A 23271-nucleotide genomic window follows, 5' to 3' on the forward strand; every position below is an offset into this window, starting at 1 on the left:
TACACGTGCTCTCTATCATCAATTCTGCGGAGTGAAGCGAAAGCTACAGTATACGTTATGCAACAATGAAAAATAGCCCGAAGCATTCCATTATTATTCGCCTCTCATCGTCCTCTGCCTGACTTAGCATAAGCGGAAGCTGGATAGCGTGACTGATACGTTGGTTGGACTTGCAGTCTTCGCTGCCGTGTCCCCGCCACGGTGGTCTAGTGGTTATGGCGCTCGACTGCTGACCCGAAGGTCGCGGGATCGAATCCCGGCCGCGGCGGCTGCATGTTCGATGGAGGCGAAAATGTTTGAGGCCCGTGTACTTAGATTTAGGTGCACGTTAAAGAACCCCAGGTGGTCGAAATTCCCGGAGCCCTCCACTACGGCATCTCTCATAATCAAATCGTGGTTTTGGGACGTTAAACCCCAGATATTATTATTCGCTGCCGTGCGTGGAACTGGAGATACAAAGTGTTGGTACGACCAGCCACGTAATGCGAAGTTATCGGCAGATTGATTTTGTGCAACCACTTTCAACGTATAAAGTGGGCGTCTGTTGTAGTCGAAGAGCAAAGCTTGTGCGTCTATAAGGTGAGCTTTAGCTCTGTCTTTTTTTTTGTTTTCTGTTTGCACTAATTCTCCTTTCTCATATATGTTTGTAGTCAGTGGGGCCCTTAACACTGCTCATTTCGCTTGATTGCCGAACCATGCGTAATTAACCAACTTCTAATATTCAGCTAGAGAATATGAAGACTGAAAAGATTAGACACGTCACAGGGATTGAGTATTGACTGATATGTATTCTTCCAAAATATCCGCGATTGGGAAGTTGAATTTATGTTGCAATATGCCGATCACACCGCGAGTGCCGGAGGACCACTATGCGAGGTGTGACACAAGAAAAACGAGACTAAGTGTGTATGTAGCTTGAAAAAAGAGTGGAGTTGGCAACAACTGTTTTGCTGACGTCTTCCCACGGACCTACTCTTTCCATCCAGCCAGTTTCGACTTAACCGATCACGCCAGTTGGGAATGCTGCGTCACTGAGCAAACACGTCCAACTGCATTCTGCCAGAAAAATGTCTAATGTAAAAACCGAACAGCGAATCAACCTCAAGTTTCTTGTGAACCTTAAGAAATCAGCCACGGAAACATTTCAAATGTTAACCGAGGCTTATGGAGATGAAACCTTTTCTCGTACACGTGTGTTTGAATGGCATAAGCGGTTTTCAGGGGAAAGGGGCAGTGTGAAAGATGATAACGAACTGGGCGCCCGAGGTCAGTGATTACAGAACAAGACATTGCCATAGTTCGTGATGCGATCGTGGTGACCGAAGATGAAGTGTTCGTGCAGTGTCGAATTTGGTTAACTTGGATAGGCAAGCTGTTCGACGCATTTTAACTGACGAGTTAACCATGAGGAAGATTTGTACGAACGCTGTCCAAAAGTTCTGTCCGATGACCAAAAACAGTGTCGTAAAGACGCGTGTGTGTGTACATGCTAGAACGCACTGTAAACCTGCGAAATTTGTTTGAATCTGATGTAACACGTGATGAGACATGAATTTTTACCTATGACACAGAAAGTAAGCGCCACTTCATGCAATGGAAGTCTCCAGGATCCCAAAGACCCAAAAAAGCACGCATGTCAAATTCAAAATTCAAGGCAATGTTAATTGTCTTCTTCGACATTAATGGATTTGTAATGATCGAGTGGGCCCCCAGTGGTCAGACTGTTATTCACCACTACTACAATGAAGTACTAAAAAGACTTCGGGAAAAAATTAGGAAGAAAGGCCACAGCTGTGGAGCGATGGATGGCTGTTGCACCAGGGCAATGCTCACACGGCCCTATCTGTCAAGCAGTTTCTGACCAGCAACATAATTACTGTGATGAGGAATCGTCCTTATTCACCTGATTTGACTCCATGCGACTTTCTTCTATTTCCTAAAGTTAAATCTTGCTTAAAGGGAACCCATTTTACCTCAGGTCAAGAAGTTCAGGCAAAATCGGAGAATCTCCTGGACGGCCTTCCAAAAACCTCGTCCCATAACTGTTAGCAGCAATGGCAGCACTGAATGCAGAAGTGTGTGACTACTGAAGGAGACTACTTTGAAGGTGATAATGTCACAGAGAACTGGTTTTGTAAGTGCAATTGTTTATTGAATCAGTCTCGTTTTTTTTTTTTTTTGTCACACCTCGTATGACGAACAGCACGCAGAAACAAATGCCGGAGGAGGACGCCATCTTGAAACTGATGTACGAGTAAGCCATGGCAGAATACGTTTCAACAGCATTTATCAGATATAGTACAAGGGCCCTTTACAAAATTCGTCGGAAAGTTTTATTACGGGTGATAACGTCGTGCCTATCTCGCCTGGCTGGTTCATACTTGCTGAAGCAACAGCACAAAAATAGGACAAAAGGAGGAGGAGATAAACCACAGCGCTGACTCTTGCACCGGGGCAGCAAGGGGGGAGGGGGCGGTTACATGTGCAGCAGAAGTACTTCTTTTATTCTGATAAGAACAATATCTCATTCAGAAGGAGTGATAAAGACGGCTGGCTGACGCACACATCGCCTAATTTGTTACCATAAAAAGCTTATCAAACAAGCGCGTTCATAGGAGTAAGTCGTCACAAAGGTGCATTTATCAATCAATGGTTCACACCCACAATCTATACAATGCGCAGACAAGTTATCTCTAACTCGCTGGCTTCACTGAGCACTCGCTGACAAGTCGGCTTCCTCAAATCAGATGCCGTCGTTGGACATAAGTACAGACCCAGTCTGTACTTATGCTTGCAACAGTTTGGATACACAAGTGTCGAAGTGGAGTGATTTTAGCTGGTTGTCACCGATTGCCATTATGTATACAAGTGGACATTTCAATGTTTCGTTATCATGTTTCGTGATTTTTTACGCTGGGCAGTAAGTTTGTAGCCGTTTCTTCTATTTGAAGTATGTGGTAGCGTTCGCCGCATAGCCGAAGCAGCTCGCCGAAGCTTCCTCTTTGCAAGATATCGTGACATGTGAGTGCCTTGTCTTTCCTCATGTGGCCAAGGAATAAAATCGAGATGAACTGAAATTTCTAGAAACGCAGATATGACCCCTCTCGGGTGCTTCTCCTCCCTTTTGGATTGGCGATGGATCACAGCCGCGCTGGTCTTCCTCGTGACGTACCTGTTGGGCCGCTTCTACTACTGTGTATCGAAGTACCCGAAGGGACCCTTTCCACTTCCACTTGTGGGTAACCTGCTGGGTGAGTGTCTTCCCGCTCGGCAACGTAGCAGATTCTGTCGTTCTACTGCACATAAATTTCTGTGACATTAGAAAGGCGTAGATATGAGAACAGAGAAGCCAAACTATTATGCAAACACCTTTGCAACATACTTCAAGCTTTAGAAAAACGGCGAATGTTCTGAAATGCCAGGGACTGCATGAGGTCGATGCAAACCCTTCTTTTCCTGCAGATTTTATGTCGCACGCTTCAAATGCCTAGTGATCTAACCTGACTTCCAGCGAGAGCTTCTTATAAGTAGTATGAGCGATCTCCCCGTAAAACGTGTGGGAATTCAGTCGTCCGCACCAGTTGCTCGACGCCATCTTCCCTTGGAGAATTCTCGTGTCTCTCTCCTCCCGACCGGACGGGTGGTAGCTGGTCATAAATCGCCGTCACTTCGCTGCCACCCCGCCACTGGCCTCATTTTGGTGGGATTCGTGCCTTGCTCGCGCTCGCCCGAGAAGCGGAGGCGCAAGACGTGGTTCGGGGAGACCACTTCGGGACCTCGGAGGGTGCGTATGCGTTTTGGCCTCTCCGGCCGGCGGCGATCCTTTGTTCTTTGTTCTTCGTCGCCGGCCGGTGGTTACGGCGTCTCATCGGGGCCCCGGCCCGGCGGGTGCGCGCTCCTTCCGCGCTCTCGAAGTCCCGAGACAGCGCCTCGCGATCGTGCACCATATGTTTCTCTCAACTGTTCCTATGTTTGTTCTCTTTCTTCTGCTCTGGGGTGTGAGATAGCGGGAGCGCTGGCCGAAGGGTACGTCGGCTCTCCAAACTTGTTTCTTTGTTTGTTTTATAGGTGTGCCACTCGCGGCCACTAATCGATATATTTTGTAACTTGTATTAGCTAATTGGTGTCCTCTATCATTATGTTACGTACGATTGGCTGTATCGAATTATTGATCTCTTTGTACTAAAATCCCGGTAATAAACCACTAATTTGGAGACTGTCGCCTATAGGTTCTCCATCGCTGCGCGGGAGCTCACCGTCCCTTCGCGGTGATCGGCCGAGTTCTCGTGCGCAGCGGTGCGAAGAGTGCACGGCGCGAGACAAACGAGGACGCGGCACCCTGCATGAAGCTCGCAGTGCTCGAACCCGCGGTGGTGTTCGGCGCGTACGGCTAAGAGTATACAGTTAGCAAGCCGTGCGCGCCGGGGGTCGGTAGAACAATAGAAATAGGCGTGCATTCTTTTCCAAAATGCCCAGGCGAGGCTTTCAGAATGCTTTTCCCCACTAATGCGCGAACAAAAGAGCACTCGCCCAAAACGTCACAGGGTCACTCACACTGATTATCGTGATGAGGCGCCTCTGAAGCAACTAAAACCTCAAGAGGAATGCTATGCCGGAGTCGAGAGAGAGAGAGAGAGAGAGAGAGAGGGGGCCTAATTTTGTAAGCCATTCCGCTCTGTGAAAGTGGATGCCGGCGAAATGGCGAATTCTGTATCACCTCGGTCACACATAGATGACACAGAATTTCGAAACGTCTCCCCAGAAAATCCTTTTTGAATTTATCTTATGCTACTTCAAAGTTTTCCATTTGAGGAGCATGGGGCTTTCGTCGTCTTGCAGCATTCATGGTTCCGTGACATCCCTCGTCTTAACTGGTTCGCCGCATGCGCTTGGCGTTTCGAGCGCGTCTTCTCTGGACCCCAATAAAGTTTGCATCATCATCATCATCACGACCTTAATTGGTATTCGCCGCTCGCGTGTTCCGTTCTTCATTTTTAGTGGACCGGTGGTGCATAGTGTGATTTGCCCAATTTGTGCGGCACATAAGTTTTTTGACGACGCAGAGGAAAATACACGGAAACCTCGCCATATACTGTTTCGCTTAAAAAGGAAAGGCTGGGAGCTAAAGCCGGCGCACGTCGGTTTGCTACCCTGCACGGGGAGAAGAGATAAGTGGTGAAAAGATCGATCGAATAATTTTGTTCACCCCGAATCAATGACTAGGCCGCATACCCAGCCAGAACATAAATAAACCTAACCTAATGTACATAAACCTAACCCACGAAGATACATCAACCTAACATAAACCTAACCTATGCGAGCTATTCCTAACCTAACGAGTAGATTTGATAACCAGGAAAAGGCGCAAACTATTGAAGCTTAGATCCGTCCTTGGTTATCAAACAACCATACCGCCTGTAATTAATTGTGTGAAATGTCAAACTTTAGCATTCTTAAATATGAATGAGTGAAGACGCACTGTAGCACAAACGCAGTGACACGATTATATCATTTTTTGACATTGCTATGTTTTGAACGTGCGCGAAAAGAGGTTCGTAATTACCATAATTGTATTTGCTTGTATCTTGCATTGTATAATAGTGTCACAATTTCAAAATTGCCAGTGACGTAAAGCCGTTTCAATTTTCTTTTCTCTTAACGTGTATCGCTATATTAGTGCTTTGTGCTTTATGCCCAGGTCCCTTCGGGCTGTATGACAACTTTTTGCCTAGAAGAGCAAACATTGTCATGTTCAAAATACAGTGCTTTGAATGCGAACAGATTGGAGCGTTGATAGGAGCGTGATGACGATAGGACAGACACGGGAAAGGGCTACCTTTGTCATCGTTATCGTGTTTTTAGGTAGTTTTTACAAATATACTTTGGAGCATCGGCCCATTGTTCTTAGGCAGTTCAATGTGTTTCAGGTTTACGTTTCCGATCATTGTTTTCTTTTAAAATTTTGCAGTGACAATTCCGAAGCGTACTTGGAAGGGTTTTGGCATTAAACAAAATATCCACCACATAGGAAAGTCATATATTTCGGTGAACTTTCTGAAAACCAAAAGCCTAACTTTGACCTTTCGAATAGTGCAATTTCTAAGAACTCTGCTTAGTGCAAGAACCATACTTTTACCCTCTAACAATCCTATCCACTGCTACATGCAGCGTTGCGCCACGTGACCGACTTGCACGCCAAATCGACTGAATTGTCCAAGATATACGGCGACGTCTTCACTTTGTGGATGGCCCACAGGCCGATGGTGATGCTGAACAGCTACGCTGTTATTCGGGAAGCACTGGTGGATAGACGACACGATTTTGCTGGCCGCTTTCCTACTAGAACAGGTGAGCATGCAAACAAGGCAAATAGAGTGCTACATATCGTGTTAGGTCACGCATCAGTTTATCAGTTGCAGCCAACTCATCTAAAATTGACATTGGGTAATTAGAATTTTTTTATTGCCAATGTTCTGCAAAGTGCCGCCGAGGAATCGTTTAATTTCACTATTCAGGCCCTCGTCTGTGCCTTACTAGTGCATGATCAATTAGTAAAAGCATGAAAACAAGAAAAAACAAGCCAGCCTGCTACATCCCTAGGTCTAGAGCTGTATCATTTCATTTTACTTCAGTGTGTCTTTTTTTTTCATAACGATGGCTTTCTTTAAAACGCTGAGGCATCGTTTAAACGAGCCAAAGCTCTTTGTCCTGTGGTGGCTGAGTTATGGTTCGAGAGCACGAAGTAAAAATGCAGTAATAAATTGAATCACGGAACAAGGAAATTGAATTCGCCAACTTTTCCAACACTTCTTCATTCAACCTTTGAGAAAAATTGATCACACTTTCCGGCCGCGCACTTCACGAATTATGGAGAGTCTACTATCTATATACGTTTCCTTACAACATGTGCTCCTTATTTATCATTTATCAAATTAGTAAGCGAAGAAAAATGATAACGCACGTATTTTTAGTGGCAGCTATCCTGAAATCAAAAAGCATCGCTCAGGAAAAAAGTAAGGAAGCTTCGTACTGGTGGTACCACGCCTGAGGAACAGCTGGGCGGCCAAGGAAGGCCGCCAAGCTGCGCATTTCCTTCAAGCTACGACAGGAAACATCCCGAAAAGCTTGTCGTTGCTTCATTAGCTCGAACTTATTAATAGTTAACTTAAATATATTGGTGTTAAGAAAGCTTGACTTAATTATCATGACCTAATTATCTGGCTTGAATTACTCCTGGTTTAATTATGTTTGTCTTAATTAGTATGATCTTACTTAGATATGGGTTAATTAACATGGTTTATTATCATCACCTAATTATCTGGTTTTAATTACTCCTGGCTTCATTATGTTTGTATTAATTAGCTTTATCTTACTTAGATATGGCTTGGCTTAGCTTAGTCAGCTTGGTCTTAATTAGGCTTGCCTTATGTAGCTTGGCTTAATTAGACTTGCCTTAGACAGTTTAGTTGAGCTTATCTTGGTATCGCACGGCGACGTCATAGAAAAACGCAGTTTCGTGTTAATACCACCCGGCCTAACCAAGAGCTTACACCGCTCCGCTGTGAAAATACAAATGCTGGTCTTGGTGCGTGACATTCTTGACGCGCTTTGATTCATTTTTCATTTTTTCAGCAACGAGCTTGGGCGCTCGTGCCACTGAAGCGGTACAAGCGCGATATTATGTGGATGACTTCCCAAACGAGTTTAATTGCCTAAAACATTGATTTCAGGTGCCTTGCAAAACGAAGGCAACCACGACATAGTATTCGAGGATTACAACCCCTATTGGAGGGCTCTTCGGAAGGTGGTTGTGTCAGCCTCAAGGCAAGTATGCCTTATCTTCGATTTACTTTTCGCCTTCGAGTGTTTTGTTTTTCCTACAAATATCCTGATTAATATTTCTTCAGAATTGCGACTTCGCTTTCTAAATGCGTAAAAAAACCGAACGCACGAAGCAGTTGTTCATAGCAAGAGCCGACAATCATTGTCCTTTCGCTATAATCAAGAACGCATATGAATGTGGGCGGGATTACGTAGGGGAGTGCGAATATCTCAAAACTTCGAATATTGAATCGAATGCTGTTCAAATGGAACAGGCCTAAGTGAAAAATATCAATATTTTCGGATGATTTACAAATATGTACGTATGTGAGCTGCAGCGAAGTAAACACAAAATTACTAAAAAAGCACAACCAACTTTTATTTCCGCGGATATAGCATAGATATAAACCATGAACGTTTACGCAGTGCAGCAGGCTATGAAGGCCATACTATCGCAGGTATGTCATAATTATTTGCCCTCTCCGAATAGTTCCGTTTACTCGAACAATCAGCCTGATGCTATATTTCAACTTTTGTTTTTAGGATGTGGACGCCGTTTTATAATGGTTCTAAAAAACAACTTTCAGTAATCGAAAACTACTTCACAATTATTGGATATTAGTTTCAGCTTCATTTTGCTACTGTTGTAATTGCATTGGATTCGTTCAAATATCAGTATTCACACAGCACTGACTTATAGTGACGAATATAATCTAGACATTTTATCGTCCGTAGGTCATTTGTCCTTCAGTTCTTTTTTTATTAAAGCGAAAGCCTCAGATACTCCATGGAATGCGAAGATTGATCGTCGGCGTCAACACGAATGACACAAAAAATCATGTGATGATGTCACCCTATGACGTTGTCAGGACGGTACAGGTCGACAAGGCTCGTGACGTCAAATACCGTGACGTCACGTGATGACGTCATCACTTAACATCGTCGCTTGGTAAAGTGCGTGCCGATCCCGGAAGCACCGCAAAACAACGTAAGGGGCAGAAAGCTTCGAATGCCTCCGATCGCAGAGGCAATACAAAACCATGTTGGGTGAAGAAAGATTTTGGGGAGGAGGGTAGGAGGAGTGACACAATCGATTGAGTAGAAAAAGAACAAGCTGGCTTTCGCGTTCGAGTCATCTTAGGCGAATGCATAAGGAAACGTGGGACTTTTGAGACGTAAAAATGCTTGTATTTTTTTATGAAGTCTTCTTTAGGACTTGTAGCAACTTTCTGATAAGATGAGCATCATTATATCGCAGACGCTACGCGGCCAGTGAGTCTTTGGAACATCATTGCGCCGACATCGTCGACACCTTTGCGGACTCCTTAGGAGAAGGACCGCAGATGATGGACTTCAGGAAACCTATCTTCTCTATGTTCTGCAAGGTCACTGGGGCAGCTGTATATGGTACAAGGTAGGTACTATATTTTTGTGTTTAAAATTTTATTTGCTTGCAAGCCCAACCGAAATCAAGGAAACAATCTGGAGCAAGGAGCATATCTGAAAGCGCTAGGTGACTCCACTGCGATGTAAGCCTTCAGATGACGTAGTACAGCGCCAGTCGAAACTTATAAAGATAATTGACATAAACAATGCCCAGTACGGCGAAGCTTGAGCAATGCAAGGCTGTGACAATTACCACAGTTTTGCTAGTACGCGACAATCTTTGCGCAAAATGTTACTTGAATTGCAGAGAGATTTTAGATAAGTAGATATGGTTCGTTTCGAAGGACGTGTCACCAAATGCGAATAATTTTGTTATCTTGTACAGCGCATTTCATTACAACGGTCACAAAACGCAGAAGTAGAGAGAATCTCATTGTAAAGGAAACCTCCATTGAAGCTGCATACGGTCGCTGCGTAATCTAAAGCCGTCAACGTTATCTGGCGATAACCAGAAGTTTATTTCACTGGTTCGGTTGATCACAGCTTTGTTACTTTTTCTATTCACAAATTAAATTGCCGCTCTCCAAGCAACATGCAAAACTATAGCCTTGCTCCGGAACTTGATAGACACCCATGATAGAGCTGATCCTCGCGTCTATTACAATTCATATTCATCCTAAATCTGCCAGCCTCACTTTGTGTAACATTTCAATTTGTTGCATTCGTATTCATTGCTTGGCCCTTGCGGCGAAACTGATTTTTTTTATTTCTGATGAGTTGAATAATGGTGAACGCAGTGGTGTAGGTAGAAGCTAAGCAAACACAGGGAAGCCAATGCTCAAAGGAGCGAGCCATAGTCTGCCTGCAACGGAGGCGCTCCCACACTGAAACAATTGGCGCTTCTTCTTTCTTTCTCCTACACATTGCAGCCGACGATGAATGCGGTGTTAATGAAAACAACACTAACGACATTCTTCTCTGTGCAGGCTGCATGACAGTTATATAGAAAGCCTGGAAGACATCAACCGCCGGTTCTATCAAATTTCACCCAACGGCCTCCCCAGCGACATAGCGCCCTTTCTGGCCATTCTGTATTACAAGAAAGAGAAGAAGATGGCAGCGTTGTTCCGCGAACTCCGGGAGCTTATACAAAGTCTGTTCTCGAAAGCCGAGGCTACCTACGTTCCAGGTATGCACTTGTTTAGGGCAGTGAATGTATGTGCTAACGTCTAGAAACGCGACTGTGTGCGAGGCATAGCTGGCTTTTTTCTGATAGATCTCTCTTAAATGGTGTGCAGGTGTCGTTGATTCTCTTACTTCGCGTTGATTGCAGTGTATGCCACGAATAAATATATTGAGATTACGAGGCGCATCAAACCAGGCTATCCCCACCGAAACGCTTATTGATTTCAATATTTTTTCAACAAATAAATGTACCCCTTAGAGAAGAAAACCTTTGTTACACTCTTAAAAAAAAGTTAGGAAAAAGCTTGTAACCACGAGCAAATAGTTAGTAACAGCAGCTGTTACTAGCTTTCTTGGGCCATTACTAAGTTTTCGCTACCTTTTTACTACCTACGTTAGCAAAAACTTAAAAGTTGCAACGGTTACTACCTCTTGCGTACCGTTACTAACTTTTTGCCATGCTCCTGTTAAACGAACTTGTTAAACGAATCTTAGAAGTTATTATTACGAGCTTTTTACAACCTATATTCACTAGCACGGGGATCCATTGAAGTTCATTGAGGCGATATTAGTAAGCTTAGTACCCCATTTGGGTCTTGTATATTAGGTCATGTTGAGACGATATTACGCAAAATAGACATATAACATATTGACTTTTTTAATATGCTTGATTAAAAGTTCTACGCTACATTACCTCGCGCACCTAATAAAATTGTATGCTATATAAATAGAGGCGCATAACTTAAACTATTTATCCTAAAGCCTAGCTGCCCACTGGCACCAGCTGCGTACCCCAGAGGTAGGGCTATATATACTCCTGGAAACACTTTTGAATTATACGTGTCGCGTAGCCTTGTCGTTGTGTATGTGTGCTGTTCTGATTCATGACATACTGTGCATAATTACCTAATGATATATCGCAATGTTGATGCTCGCGAATTTGACCGTTATAAGAACAAGAGACTGGTGAGGTGAAAGGGTCACGGTTACTAACTTTTTTTGGTAGTAACCGTTACTACCTATTTTACTAGTTAGCAACGAGAAGGGTAGTAACCGCTACTAAGTGCGTTTGTAATGGCGAGGGTAGTAACGGTTACTAACCTCCCCGTTACTAACCGCACTTACTAACAGGGTAGTAACATATGTGACAAGTAGTTAGTAAACCGAAGTTCGTAAGTACTACAACCTTTTTTTTAAGAGTGTAGCAGTGGACACAGTAACGAGGGAATAGGTTTCTTACTTTTACGCAACTATCGCTCTGCCTTTATCTGTGGCGTCACTCAATCGAGGCAGATAAGAAAACATGTGTAAGAGGAGGAGGAGGAAGAAGAAACAGACAGAAAGACAGAGCGGCTGGCCAGTTCTCAGACCGGCTGGTTAAGCTGTGCTAGGACGCCCCAATCAGCGATGTAACTGTCACACACTTATTGTGGACATGCACGGGTCTACAATTAAGCCGTCGTCGTCACCTACGTGCAACAGGCCTCAGGCCTGGCCGACCACCCGACCTTGACCGCTGGATTAGTGGACCTCACCACCGCTCGTTACTGGACTTCATACACGAAGCAAATTTGTATGTGTATTTCTGAATCAATAATTATTATGCCTAAGGGCAGACTTTCGAAAAAAAAGGGGGGGAGGAAGGAAGTAGAAGATAATGAAAAAGAGAGGTTACAAAAAACAGGAAAGTAGAATACGCAATGCTTAATGTCTATATCTAAGACTAGTCGTCCGCAAGAAACGGAACAACGCTTTCAAAGCCTTCTGTGCTGAGTACGGTCTCGGCCAGTCTCCAAAGATCCCTTCCTGCGACAAAAGGCGATTTTAAAATCCATCTAAAACTCTTTTCTGGCCGCACTGAAGCGGCGCTCTCACCGAGGAGATGACTGATTGCTTACACGCAGCTACAGTCATCGCATGTCGAGCCATTTCGATCCCAATGAGTAGTTGGCATGTGCGAAGGCCACTCCAAGCCACAAGCGGCACAGAATCGCCTTATCAGCTCCAGATATCCCCGACGGAATAGTGTTGCGCCGTAATGCTTTCATCATCAGCTTTTAACCCTCTTTTGCTTACTAGTGAAACGTCATGCGCGCAAGCATGTCAGTGATGTTATCTGAAAAAAGTCACGTTACACAATATGTTAGGTCACAAAGCTGCATCAAAAGTGGCATCGCCTCGCCCTCCTACAGGTAGCACAGACAACTTCACGCACGCCATGTTGGCCGCCCGAGAGGAAGCCATCAAAGAAGACAGAGCTGACGCACAGTACCTGACCAAACCCAACATGATTCTTGCTACAATGAACATCTTCAACGGTAGGTAAAGCAACGGCTGGCCCTTACTCTACGCATTCTTCGTGTGCCATGCATGGTCTTTATGAGTCACAATACATCGTCCCCGGGTATACTTTCGCGCTAGGTCTATTAGGTCCCTCATTGCCCTTATCGGCAAGATACTATAAATAGGCAATATACAAGGACACTATTCTCTCGCAAAGCAAAAGACAAGAAGCGTGCCTCCAAGCTGTCAATGAACACTAGCAGGGAGAATAGGACAAGTGTTTGTTCTTGGTGTAGTACCGCTCTCTTTCAATATTTAACATGTTACTATACACGTTAACATATTGTTAAGTGAATTATACCTGGCTAAGCACCAAAGTGGTAAAGTTGGCATGTTGGTATTCCATGTTTAAGAAGGGTAAAAGCGCACTGAAGACGAACACACAATGAAGGCACATACGCGCACACACATAGCGCTACTTTCAACAGTTTATTTTTGTGATCTCGACGCTACTTACAGGGCAAAACCATGAGCGCATCTGCTGCGCAGAAGTAACAGCAACATTACTAAGCATCAAAACGGACACCAAGGAAATCAAATTCCTTTTAGGGGCTAAGCTCCTTATGCCGTGGGTCTGTCCATCCTCCGTTTGTTCGTTTGTTTGCAGTAGCCACCTCTAGTTCGTGAGAAGCGCGCGTTCTGGTATGCAATAGAAGAAGAAGACGACGTTGACGAGCGAGACTCTCGTGCGTGTTCGCCTGTGTAGCGTTCTTTCTTTTTCACTACGTCTCGTGTTTTCAACGACGCCCGAAGACAACATTTCAGAAGTAACGCGCCATGAGGCTCCCTCTTGGCGCGCTTTTTCTTTCGCTGGAAGACAAGGCTACAGAGACCCACCCACTAGATAGCCGTTAACTTTGCAGTGGTCGAACGTCTTGGCAAAAGATTGCCGTTCTCTTATGTTTTCTTTACTTGTTGTTGCCTTCTGTAGTTTACCGCCTACCATGTAAGCCTAGCTGGTTTTATGTCAAGCTTGTAGACGATATGGAACGGGACCCCATACTTACTGCGGTGGACGTTCTCTATCTTACCGAGACGTGGAACGCCAAAAGATCGTATATCAAACGATATGTTCCAGTCGTGTGCAACGATGATGTAGAGCGTCCTGCAGGTGGTGTGGCCGTATACGTCAAACAAACAGAAAAGGCACGAGATCTGAAACTACTACCAACGACACAGAGCCACAACGGTGAATATGCTGCCATCGATTTTGATGGATGCATCATCATGACCTTGTACCTTGCACCCAATTTGTCGAGTGGGAATATCAAGACATTCATTGACACGGAATCGTGTAATTATGACAGGTACAAGAATAGACCATTTGTGTTAGTTGGTGACCTGAATGTCGATATTACCGAAAAGAACAATGAGTGGTTAATACAACATATGGCAGCCAAATATGCTCTCACGTGCACGTCCTTTGATCATACGAAACCAACGACCATCCGAGGGACGCGTATAGACCTGGTATTTTCAAATTTCCAATTGCAACCCGTACAGGAACCGCTATCCCTTCATTTCACGGACCATAAAGCCGTGATAATGAAGGGACAACGCAACCCAAGCATCATCTAATTAAGAAAAATAAAAATTTGATGTTTGTAATATACACACAGTGTTTCTCACTCTTTATATGACCATTGATGGGGCGTTACACAGAAGATTCACGGTTTACCGATGATATCCTCCGGAGCTTAGCCCCACTCATCATCATTCACCACGTGGATATGCTGTGATTTTTTTTCGTCAGCGCGATAGAAGGCATACTAATACACCTGTCGCCCAACTTTTCAATCTCTCCTGCTTCGATTATCTCACGTGTAAGCTGATTTCTATTTGTAGACAGAACTCTGCACGTGTCGAACAAAGGCATACAACCACACTTCTTACGATGTATTGCTAAGAACCCACCTGCCACGTTTCTAACATTGTAATGATGCTCACGCAGCCGGTCATTCAAGCAACGACCGGTTTGTCTGACGTAGCTGCGACCACAAGATAGCGGCAGGCAATACACCACACACTCAGCGCAATCAACAAACTTATTTTTGTGATTAGTTTTGCAACCCCGAGTTTCATTTGCATTCCTCGTCGTAATCTTGCACAGCCTTTCCAACTTGTTTGGCGCGGAAAAGAACACGCGCACATTGGCCCGTTGAGCAATCTTTTTCAGATTATGGGAAACCGAACACCCTTGTGCGATCCCCTTGCTCAAATGTTCTCGCCACATTTCGGTTTTTGTTTTTGCTGTCCCTCAAGATACATTCAGCTACGGAGACAAGCAAAGCCAGGGGAAACCCGGCATCCAGCAGCCTCTTTCTTTGCTGATCGAAACTGAATTGGACCATGTGGTGACACGACTTCGTTAGGGCACTCTTGAAGCAAAGCTTCGTAATCGCCCTCTTAACAATTTTGGAATGTGCTGAGTGGTAGGGGAGTAGGGGTTTACTTGCACGAGGTTCATAATGCCAACAGGATTTCCTTGGTGTCCGTTTTGATGCTTAGTAATGTTGCTGTTACTTCTGCGCAGCAGATGTGCTCATGGTTTTGCTCTATAAGTAGCGTCGAGATCACAAAAATAAACTGTTGAAAGTAGCGCTATGTGTGTGCGTGTGTGTTCCTTCATTGTGTGTTCGTCTTCAGTGCGCTTTTACCCTTCTTAAACTGGCTAAGCAGTTGAGATTGTGCGTGGGTTGTACACCAACCCAAAGTCTTTATTCTGTGGTGTCGACGACGCAGTAGAATTACGGAGTTTAAGTGGGCAGTCTTTAAGCGTTGGAGACACCTAATGTTTTGGGTTCTTTGCGTTCCCCTAGCATTCTTTTGTTCGCCTGGCGGTAGACGTACCGCAAAACTTAAAAACACCGAACCTAAAGCTCTTTATTTGTTATACTAGCCATGCCACTGAAGCTACTGGATCTGCTCACGAAGGCGACATGCCTTTGTCAAAAGCACATGCTGCATAAATAAGTTGCACACTCTTTTGTGTGATGTCACGTGCTCTACGTAGAACAAGTTTAGAACAGATGCCTATTTATTCTTGGACTTCTTTCTCTACCTCCTGTCATTCATATAGACTGTCGAAGGCGGTTGCATTTAGTCGACTGCGGCTCGGTGAAGATTTTACAAACTTTTTTGTTTTTGCTTTCGCGTCGAATCGACCGGTAGTGCTGCTTGTGACGAATGTGGTAACGAGGAAACCATCAATAGCGTAAACCACGCAATATATTTTGCTATCTGTCACAACCGCAACTGCGACGTCTTTCAGCTTCCTTGTGTATTTTTATAAAAATCAATACGTTAACGGTAGGTAGAGGAACGTTCACAGAGGATAGGAAACGATAGCAATCGTCGTTCTCTTTCAAGACGCGGAGAAGGTACATCATTAGACGTCGAAGTCGCGGAGATTTGAAAGGCGCCGCGTTCCTTCTTGAAAGCTTTCAACCCACTCGTCGCGTTGCCGTACGGAAGCCAGTGAAGTAAAGCGGAAAGACGAAGGGGTTATTGAATATGCGTTATTGAAAATTTAAGCGGAAAACTGAGACGCGGAAAGCAAAGCGAAACGACAATTGCAAGCTTCGTTGTGTCAGAAAGGATATACATACCCAACCAAGGCACGTGTAGCTGCCGCGCATGCGCACCGCCCTTAAGTGCTAGCACAAGCCAACACCGCACACCCCATCTTTCTCCTAGTCCCTTTCCTTAAAGAGGGACACTTCTTTGCAGGAAATCCCTAATGACGTTTGACTCATAGAGTCGTTTCCGCTTATCTAAATATGAAATGCATCAGCAAGTTCACGTGTTCTAGGTTTGCGGTGTTTAAACGCCACAATGACCCGGTATCCCCAGGCCAACAAAAAAGCAGGCGAAGTGACACGCAAATGTCAATACCAAAATTATAGGCGAACTTATTTCACCAAGTTTGATGCTTCACAACTGCCTTTTTAAAGACTTGCTTCCGACGAGAAAAAAAGAGGCTTTGGAACCTGCCCACACATCATTATGCTTTCCTTTACTAAATCGGCCCACATCACAGAACAAGACTCCGATTCAGCATTCCTCGACATCTGGAAACTCTGTACTGTCGGCTTCGTCTAAACACTGCCTATGGAAACGGCTTACGGTACCGTTTCGTTCAAGCGGCAAGTCCACACGGCAACAACTATGGTTCAATCGCAATGGTGGAACATATTTTGTTTGAGTGCCGAGCGTATGCCGATTAGCGCGCTTAATGAACATAGCATGCTTTCAATCACACAAAGACCTTTGGCATTAGACTGTGGTTTAGGCCCTTTAGCATGCCTCAAGCAGCAGAGGCGTACGATGAAATTCCTATTTACATATTTGGACAATATCGGTAAGCTCGACAAACTTTAGTTGTACCTTGCCCGTCACCCTCATTCACCTTTCATGCAGCAAAATTTGTCACCTCATTGTAGGACGATGCACACCATGAAGAACTCTACCAAAATCATGGCCCCGCCCAAAAGCAGAAATTTAGCTGAGATTTTTATTTTTATTTTTCCTCCTTTCACACCTTCCTTCATTTTTTTAGGTCTTTCCCCACCTGTCTTTCTCTCCCCACTTCCCTTCCCCACGCGGAGTAGCATGTCAGCTATTTCAATACACCGGCTAAATTATCTGCCTTTCAATAAATGGTTCTCTCTCTCTCTCTCTCTCTCTCTCTCTCTCTCTCTCTCTCTCTCTCTCTTTCCCCTCTATCTATAGTTGTTTAAAAAGAACCTCCGTGTCTGAAAAGCAAGCCTCACCACCACGCTCGGCAGGATGCCGAGCCAAATGCGTGGGTAGACTTCCTTTCAAGGATGACTGGTGCTTTCTTAAGCGTTCATTGATACAGCGAGCGGTCTGGTCCACATATGCCCACAGGACAATTGAATGCAATATGCAACGTTCGTCTTAGAAGGAACGAACTTGTATCATTAGGCATAGGGTTAACCACGAGCGGCAACTTAGCCACCGGCATCCAAGCTATTGCTGATCATCGTGAATAAAGTGTCTAGCTTATTCCTGACAGAGAAAACCACCTAGAGCGGCCGCACCAAACAACTGTTGCTGAGTTAACCAATGCAACTTTCTCTCTCAGGCAAGTTGGTGCTTATATTTCCCAGGAATGCTTGATAGTTGCGTGAATTCCACATTTTGTGAAATGGGGAAAGAAAAAGGGGAAAGAATGGGGGATAAGAGAAGGCGCTTCACTGTCTTAGCGCTAGCCGTTAACACCAGCGACGACGGCACGAAATAAAACATTTTATCGCAAAATGTCTTCACTATCGCTGCACCTCTTGCAGGCATCACACACACTCAAGTTTGCATATTAGAATGTAAAATGTGCTGCAATGCTGTAAAAGCGTATGTACGTTATTTATAATTTGTTTCCATACTTTCCCTAACCGTCACTCTCGTATGCGCACGCAACAGTGCATAAACCAGCTTCAAAATGTGAACATATATATATGCTGCTTTCCAGCTGGAACCAACACATCGACGGCCACATTTCAGTGGATGCTGCTACGGATAGCAAAAGAACACGGCATTCAGGAAAGGATTCAAAAGGAAATAGAAGACAACATCGGTAAAAAAATATCGAATTACTTCCTTTTTTCTTTCTTGTTTCTCGTGCCAAGAAGTACGCCATAGTTCTCGGCGAAATTTTCTTATTGCAATGCAATGCAATTTTTTCCCATAAAATCGCCTAAGTAAACTGGAATGTAGTTGTATCCTTCTCATGCCATGCTGAAGCGCAAAAGTATAAAGTGTAAAGTTTGATAAAATATTTAACCCTGTTTACAAAAGGAAACTTCTTCCTTAAAAACCAATAGCTAGACGAAATTCACGACAACTATAGCTAACGTGTTACTGGAATAAACAAGACGAACAACAGCTAATTAAACCAAAAAAGAACCAGCCCTTGATCTAAACAACTGAAGAGTAGACCATGATAAATTGTGCACTTTGGAGAAACGTCGCAATGGCCTCAACAAAACGTTCATTTTAACTTGTGAAGCAGCGCGCAGAGACACGGCACAGTCGAAATTAATAGCATCTTCGACTGGTCGTTTGAGAGCGCTCTGACTGTGTTTGAAACTGTTGAATTCAACAGCTTTAAACCTTTTCAACGAGAACAAGCAGGTATGCAAGTCATGTTTCTCCCTCCTGATCATGTTTTGACCCGATAATATTAGTAGCAATGGTTGGTTGCTATTTTACATACTTTTTTTCAGCGCCTGCGGAGCACTCAATAACGACCAGTTGAAGATGCTATAACTGTCACCAGCTCGCCCAACTTGCAACTTTCATGATCCACTAAACGACCCGCGAACGAACGATATCCTTCCTGCGCCTCGGTTTATGATAGTGATAAGCAGATGCAGCGCTTATCGCTTGTGCTGTCGCAAGCAACAGGTTCGTCATCGCACAGCCACCACCATCGTCGCTGCCCCGTCGCCTTTTATACCGCAGCACACGTGGCCGAATGCTATGGTCGTTTGAAGGCGGAAAGTTAGGCAGCGCTGCACTTGCCACGCGCAAGTGGGCTTCTCATGTTTTTTTGTTTGTTTTTTCCTGTAATTCGAGGGCATGTGCAGTAAGCAAAACACCATACTCGATTACAACCTAAGAAAAAAGCTGAAATTCACTCAGAATGGAGCAGTGCTCTTTCTCTCGCACTCTAAAAAACTGGGGAGGGGCGCAGCATGTAGGGAAGGGTGTTTCGGCTACACTAACGTGAAACGTGGGGAGGGGCGAAGCATACAGTGTGAGCCTGTGTTTCCCACAGTAAAATCGCTGCTAATGGGCAACGAGAGACAGAAAAAGAAGAGATAGAAGAAGAAGAAGGGCCTGGCCGAAGTAATTCGCCACATCGTCTTGAGAGAGATTTCGCTGATGAGGCACTAGTGGTACCAAGTCTGAAACCAGGCATGTAGGGAAGGGTATTTCAGCTCCACTAAGGTCGTCGGGAAACTGCGTCGGAATGTAGATTACCGTAAGGTGCTTCTTCTCCTTCCCTACATGCTGGGCTTCAGTTCCCTACGGCTTGTAGAAAAGGGTGTTTCAGCTCCACTAACGTCGTCGGCTTAACTGTTGCCTTCTTCATTTTTAGTGGACCGTTGTCGAGTAAAGCACCATCACTTTGCAGATATGTTAAAAGAAGTGGTGTTTCAGATAGATTACTTTACCGTAGATAGCCACGTTTGTGTCTCTGGTTTCAGATAAGAAATTTGAGCGCCTTGGTAAAATTCTTCGGGGACTCTGACACCGCTGCTAAGCCAAACATAATGTTTTAGGCAGTAACGACGAATCTTTAAGTCATATAGTGCACAGTATGGACCGATGGCGAGTAGTGGGATTTACCCAATGTTTGTGGCGCATACCCGTTTATGATGGACCGTGACGATGACATGACACGCCGACAAACCGAGACCATAAGGTGATTCGCCCTTAAAACGTCAGCTCCGCACACGATACCGTCGCGCGCCCAGTGGGCGCGCCGGCCCTTCAATTGTGAAAGACCGTCGTGAAAGCTGGTTTCCGCTCGGACCATGTACTTTTTCTCGGCTAATGTAAGTACTACGCATATAAAGAGTTATTGGTTCGTTGTTGCTACCTGAAACATTATGCAAGGTCTTGCATTATGTTTGGCTGAAAAACGTTGGGCTGAGTAGCGATGTCAAAGTCCCTGAGGAAATATACCAGGAGGTTCAATTTCCGACCTAAAGCCAGCGACACAGATATGCGCCTGTAGGCGAAAGTCAACTATCTGAAACACTCGAGAAGCGCTTGACGTCATGAAAATGAGTAAGCACTTTGTGATGGAGCATTTATGCAAATTGTCTGCGGGAGGGACTCTGCTCTATGTACAAAGATGCAACCAGAAAAGCCGGCTGTGCCTGCTTACAGTGTTCTCGTAGTAAATGTAGCCGTTTCAGTGAACCATTTGACTTTTCCTTCCCAACATATACTTCGTTCCTGTGCTAAGGGAGCGTGCCACCTGCGTACGGAGACCGTGAGAAGCTTCCTTTCACCGAGGCTTGCCTGCTAGAGACGCTGAGAATGCACCCTGCTGCGCCTCTAGGATTACCGCATAACACAACGACGGATACTCGAGTCGGTGAGTGCTATTTTAATCAGAACAGGAAGTAAATAGCAAGTGGAAAATAAAGTTATTTTTTTGCTCCCGCTTGACCTTCACACAGACAACAAGTATTTATTTCAAGCCTGAAGAGATGCATACGCGAAGCTCCTGGAATGAAATTCACAAAAGTTTCTTACTCGCAAGCGCCATTGGAAACTGGACGGCAGTCTTAGCAGATATGATGTCCGACATTAAAATTGGCTAAAACTTGCACAAAACAACAGCTTTACCACAATAACAAGAGCTTTCGTTTCGTTCAAAGGTGGCTCCTGGGAACTTGCATTTGTCAAGGCTAACAGTTATTACGGCGAAAGCCTTAGATGTCTCATCAGTCGCTCAAATTGACCGTCGATGGCGTCAGCATCCTGCGGTGTAGGCGTCATTACGAGTGATGCAAAAAAATAATCACGTGATGATGTCACCACGTGACGTCAGCATGACGTCACAGATCACCAAAATTTGTGACGCTTGTGTCGCTTGGTCAGAGGTGGGCTGATCACGGAGGCTGTGCTAAACTAGGTGTGGTGCAGAAAGCTTGCAATGCCTCCGATCTGGGATGCAGCGCGAAACCAGGTTAGGTGCAGAAAGCTTTCGGAGGGGGGCAGGGCAGGATCAACGCATCGACTGAGAAGAAAAAGACGACTGCTTTATTTAGCCTTCGAGTCGTCTTAGCAGAATGCGTAAGAAACCCGGTGAGAGGGTTTTTTTTTTTTGCTGTACCTATCCGCACAAGTCACTCCTGCGCATGAATCGTTTCGTACTGTCGTTCTCGAAGACAGAAAAAATGTGAAAATGTAGTGCACCGCATATGCCGTAGCCGCCACGATTCAATCGGCCACATAATTACGTGTGGAACCGAAATGCTTGCCGTTGAGCTAGTGATAACTTATCTTGGTATTATAGAAGTACTTCTTGGGAAGTTGAGAGGCTAGTTGGTGAAGCTTTTCGAAAGGAAAGGCGCAAGTTTAGATACCCTAAAAGTAGGACCACAAGACAAGCGCCCGTCTCGTTCTCTCACTTTCGTGGTGTATAAGTTTGCGCCTTTCCTTTCAAGATATCACGGTATTGTAATTAGAACGTATTTTGTCCCACGTGGCATAGCACCCACACACCGATTCCCTACGACACTCTTCTAAGTAATCACCCAATGACTTCACTATCAGACTATTATCTCACGAATCGACTACCGCAAATATTTTTACAATCCGTCAAGTACTAGCGGAGTTACAGGTATTCGTCACACACTCTAAAAGCTCTCCTTTCGTTCCAGCGAGTGCTCTGAAAGGGAGTGGGTGATGTAGGGAAGAGTGGATGACAACGCGGCAAGAAGCTACATCCGTACGTCAGTGCCAGTCATGACTGAGCACTTTCCTGTTTTCTGTGAACGCGCGGCTCACTTTCACTGTGATCAAGGGCGCGCTGGTCGAACGCGAATCGGCTACGTCACGGCGGCCACATAACTATGTAGCTCACGATGCTCAAATCAGCAAATGGCCGTGTTCATGTCCTTTTGGGCATATGACGCAGGTGTTTTTGGTTATATGGCATCATTTGTCGAGAGAAGAGAGAACAATTAAATTCTTGCTGACTTTGAAATTAGATTGTAAATTCCGTGCCGTGTGCTGCGTTATAACGTTTCGCTCACATGTTCTCAGATACCAATGGGTAGCATTTTCTAACCATGATCGAAAAGTGTTGCAGGGACCCTCTAAAGATATGTGTAACAAGGCTTGGGTAGCGCTAGTGATTTGTCTGCCTAAAGTGATGTTCGGAACTAGACAGCAGATAGCCGCGCACTTAGAACAAGTATGCACGGTTTCGCAGGCAAGTGGGACGTACCCAAGGACACGGGCCTCTGGTACAACATCTACAAGGTGCACCGTGACCCACAGCAATGGGAAAACCCCGAAGAGTTCCGTCCCGAGCGGTTCCTCGATCCCGTGACAGGGAAAGTGTCCTCTGACATCGGTCCTCTGATCACATTCGGCCAGGGAACCCGCTGCTGCCCCGGAGAGAAGCTGGCTCACATGGACATGTTCTACCTCCTCGTCAGAGTCATGCAGAGGCTCACAGTCAGTGTGCCTAGCGGGGTCTCGGATGTAAACTGGAACGGAAAGGGTTCGAGCGTGTTTTTACACCCTGCTCGGCAAAATTTTGTATTCACGAGAAGAAGCTAAATACATTCCTGGCTACGTGAAACCCGTTGCATACTGGAGCCGTCTGGGGAGCTGCAAAAATAGCCAACTTTTTCAGAGTAGTAGTTCCCCCCAGCTGAAAGTTGTGGTCACCAAAAAAGAAACTACCATGCTATCCGCTGTGCGACGTCGCACAGCAGGCGCCAGCAGCTCCTTAGAGAGTGAGCACAGGACTCTGTACTAAAA

General features: G+C 45.0%; 1 protein-coding gene across 1 annotated transcript; it reads left to right on the plus strand.

Annotated features, from left to right (window-relative positions):
* Window positions 1-3094: 3094 nt before the first annotated feature.
* On the plus strand, window positions 3095-23089 carry LOC119385976 (steroid 17-alpha-hydroxylase/17,20 lyase). The gene is made up of 9 exons (XM_037653331.2): window positions 3095-3251; window positions 6169-6348; window positions 7731-7824; window positions 9080-9235; window positions 10194-10396; window positions 12585-12710; window positions 18227-18331; window positions 20735-20866; window positions 22715-23089. The coding sequence occupies exons 1-9, from the start codon at window positions 3095-3097 to the stop codon at window positions 23065-23067; spliced, it is 1506 nt and encodes a 501-aa protein (XP_037509259.2). The 3' UTR covers window positions 23068-23089.
* The last annotated feature ends 182 nt before the right edge of the window (window positions 23090-23271 follow it).

Source organism: Rhipicephalus sanguineus, chromosome 3 (assembly GCF_013339695.2).
Source record: "Rhipicephalus sanguineus isolate Rsan-2018 chromosome 3, BIME_Rsan_1.4, whole genome shotgun sequence".
In the NCBI taxonomy this organism is placed as follows: domain Eukaryota; kingdom Metazoa; phylum Arthropoda; class Arachnida; order Ixodida; family Ixodidae; genus Rhipicephalus; species Rhipicephalus sanguineus.

What these genes read in the sequence shown, in the direction of transcription:
- LOC119385976 (XM_037653331.2), top strand. Translation starts at nt 3,095, where the DNA reads ATGACCCCTCTCGGGTGCTTCTCCTCCCTTTTGGATTGGCGATGGATC. An exon ending in GCAGCTGTATATGGTACAAG is followed by an intron (nt 9,236 to 10,193) that starts GTAGGTACTATA and finishes TTCTCTGTGCAG; the next exon opens with GCTGCATGACAGTTATATAG. An exon ending in GGAAATAGAAGACAACATCG is followed by an intron (nt 18,332 to 20,734) that starts GTAAAAAAATAT and finishes TCCTGTGCTAAG; the next exon opens with GGAGCGTGCCACCTGCGTAC.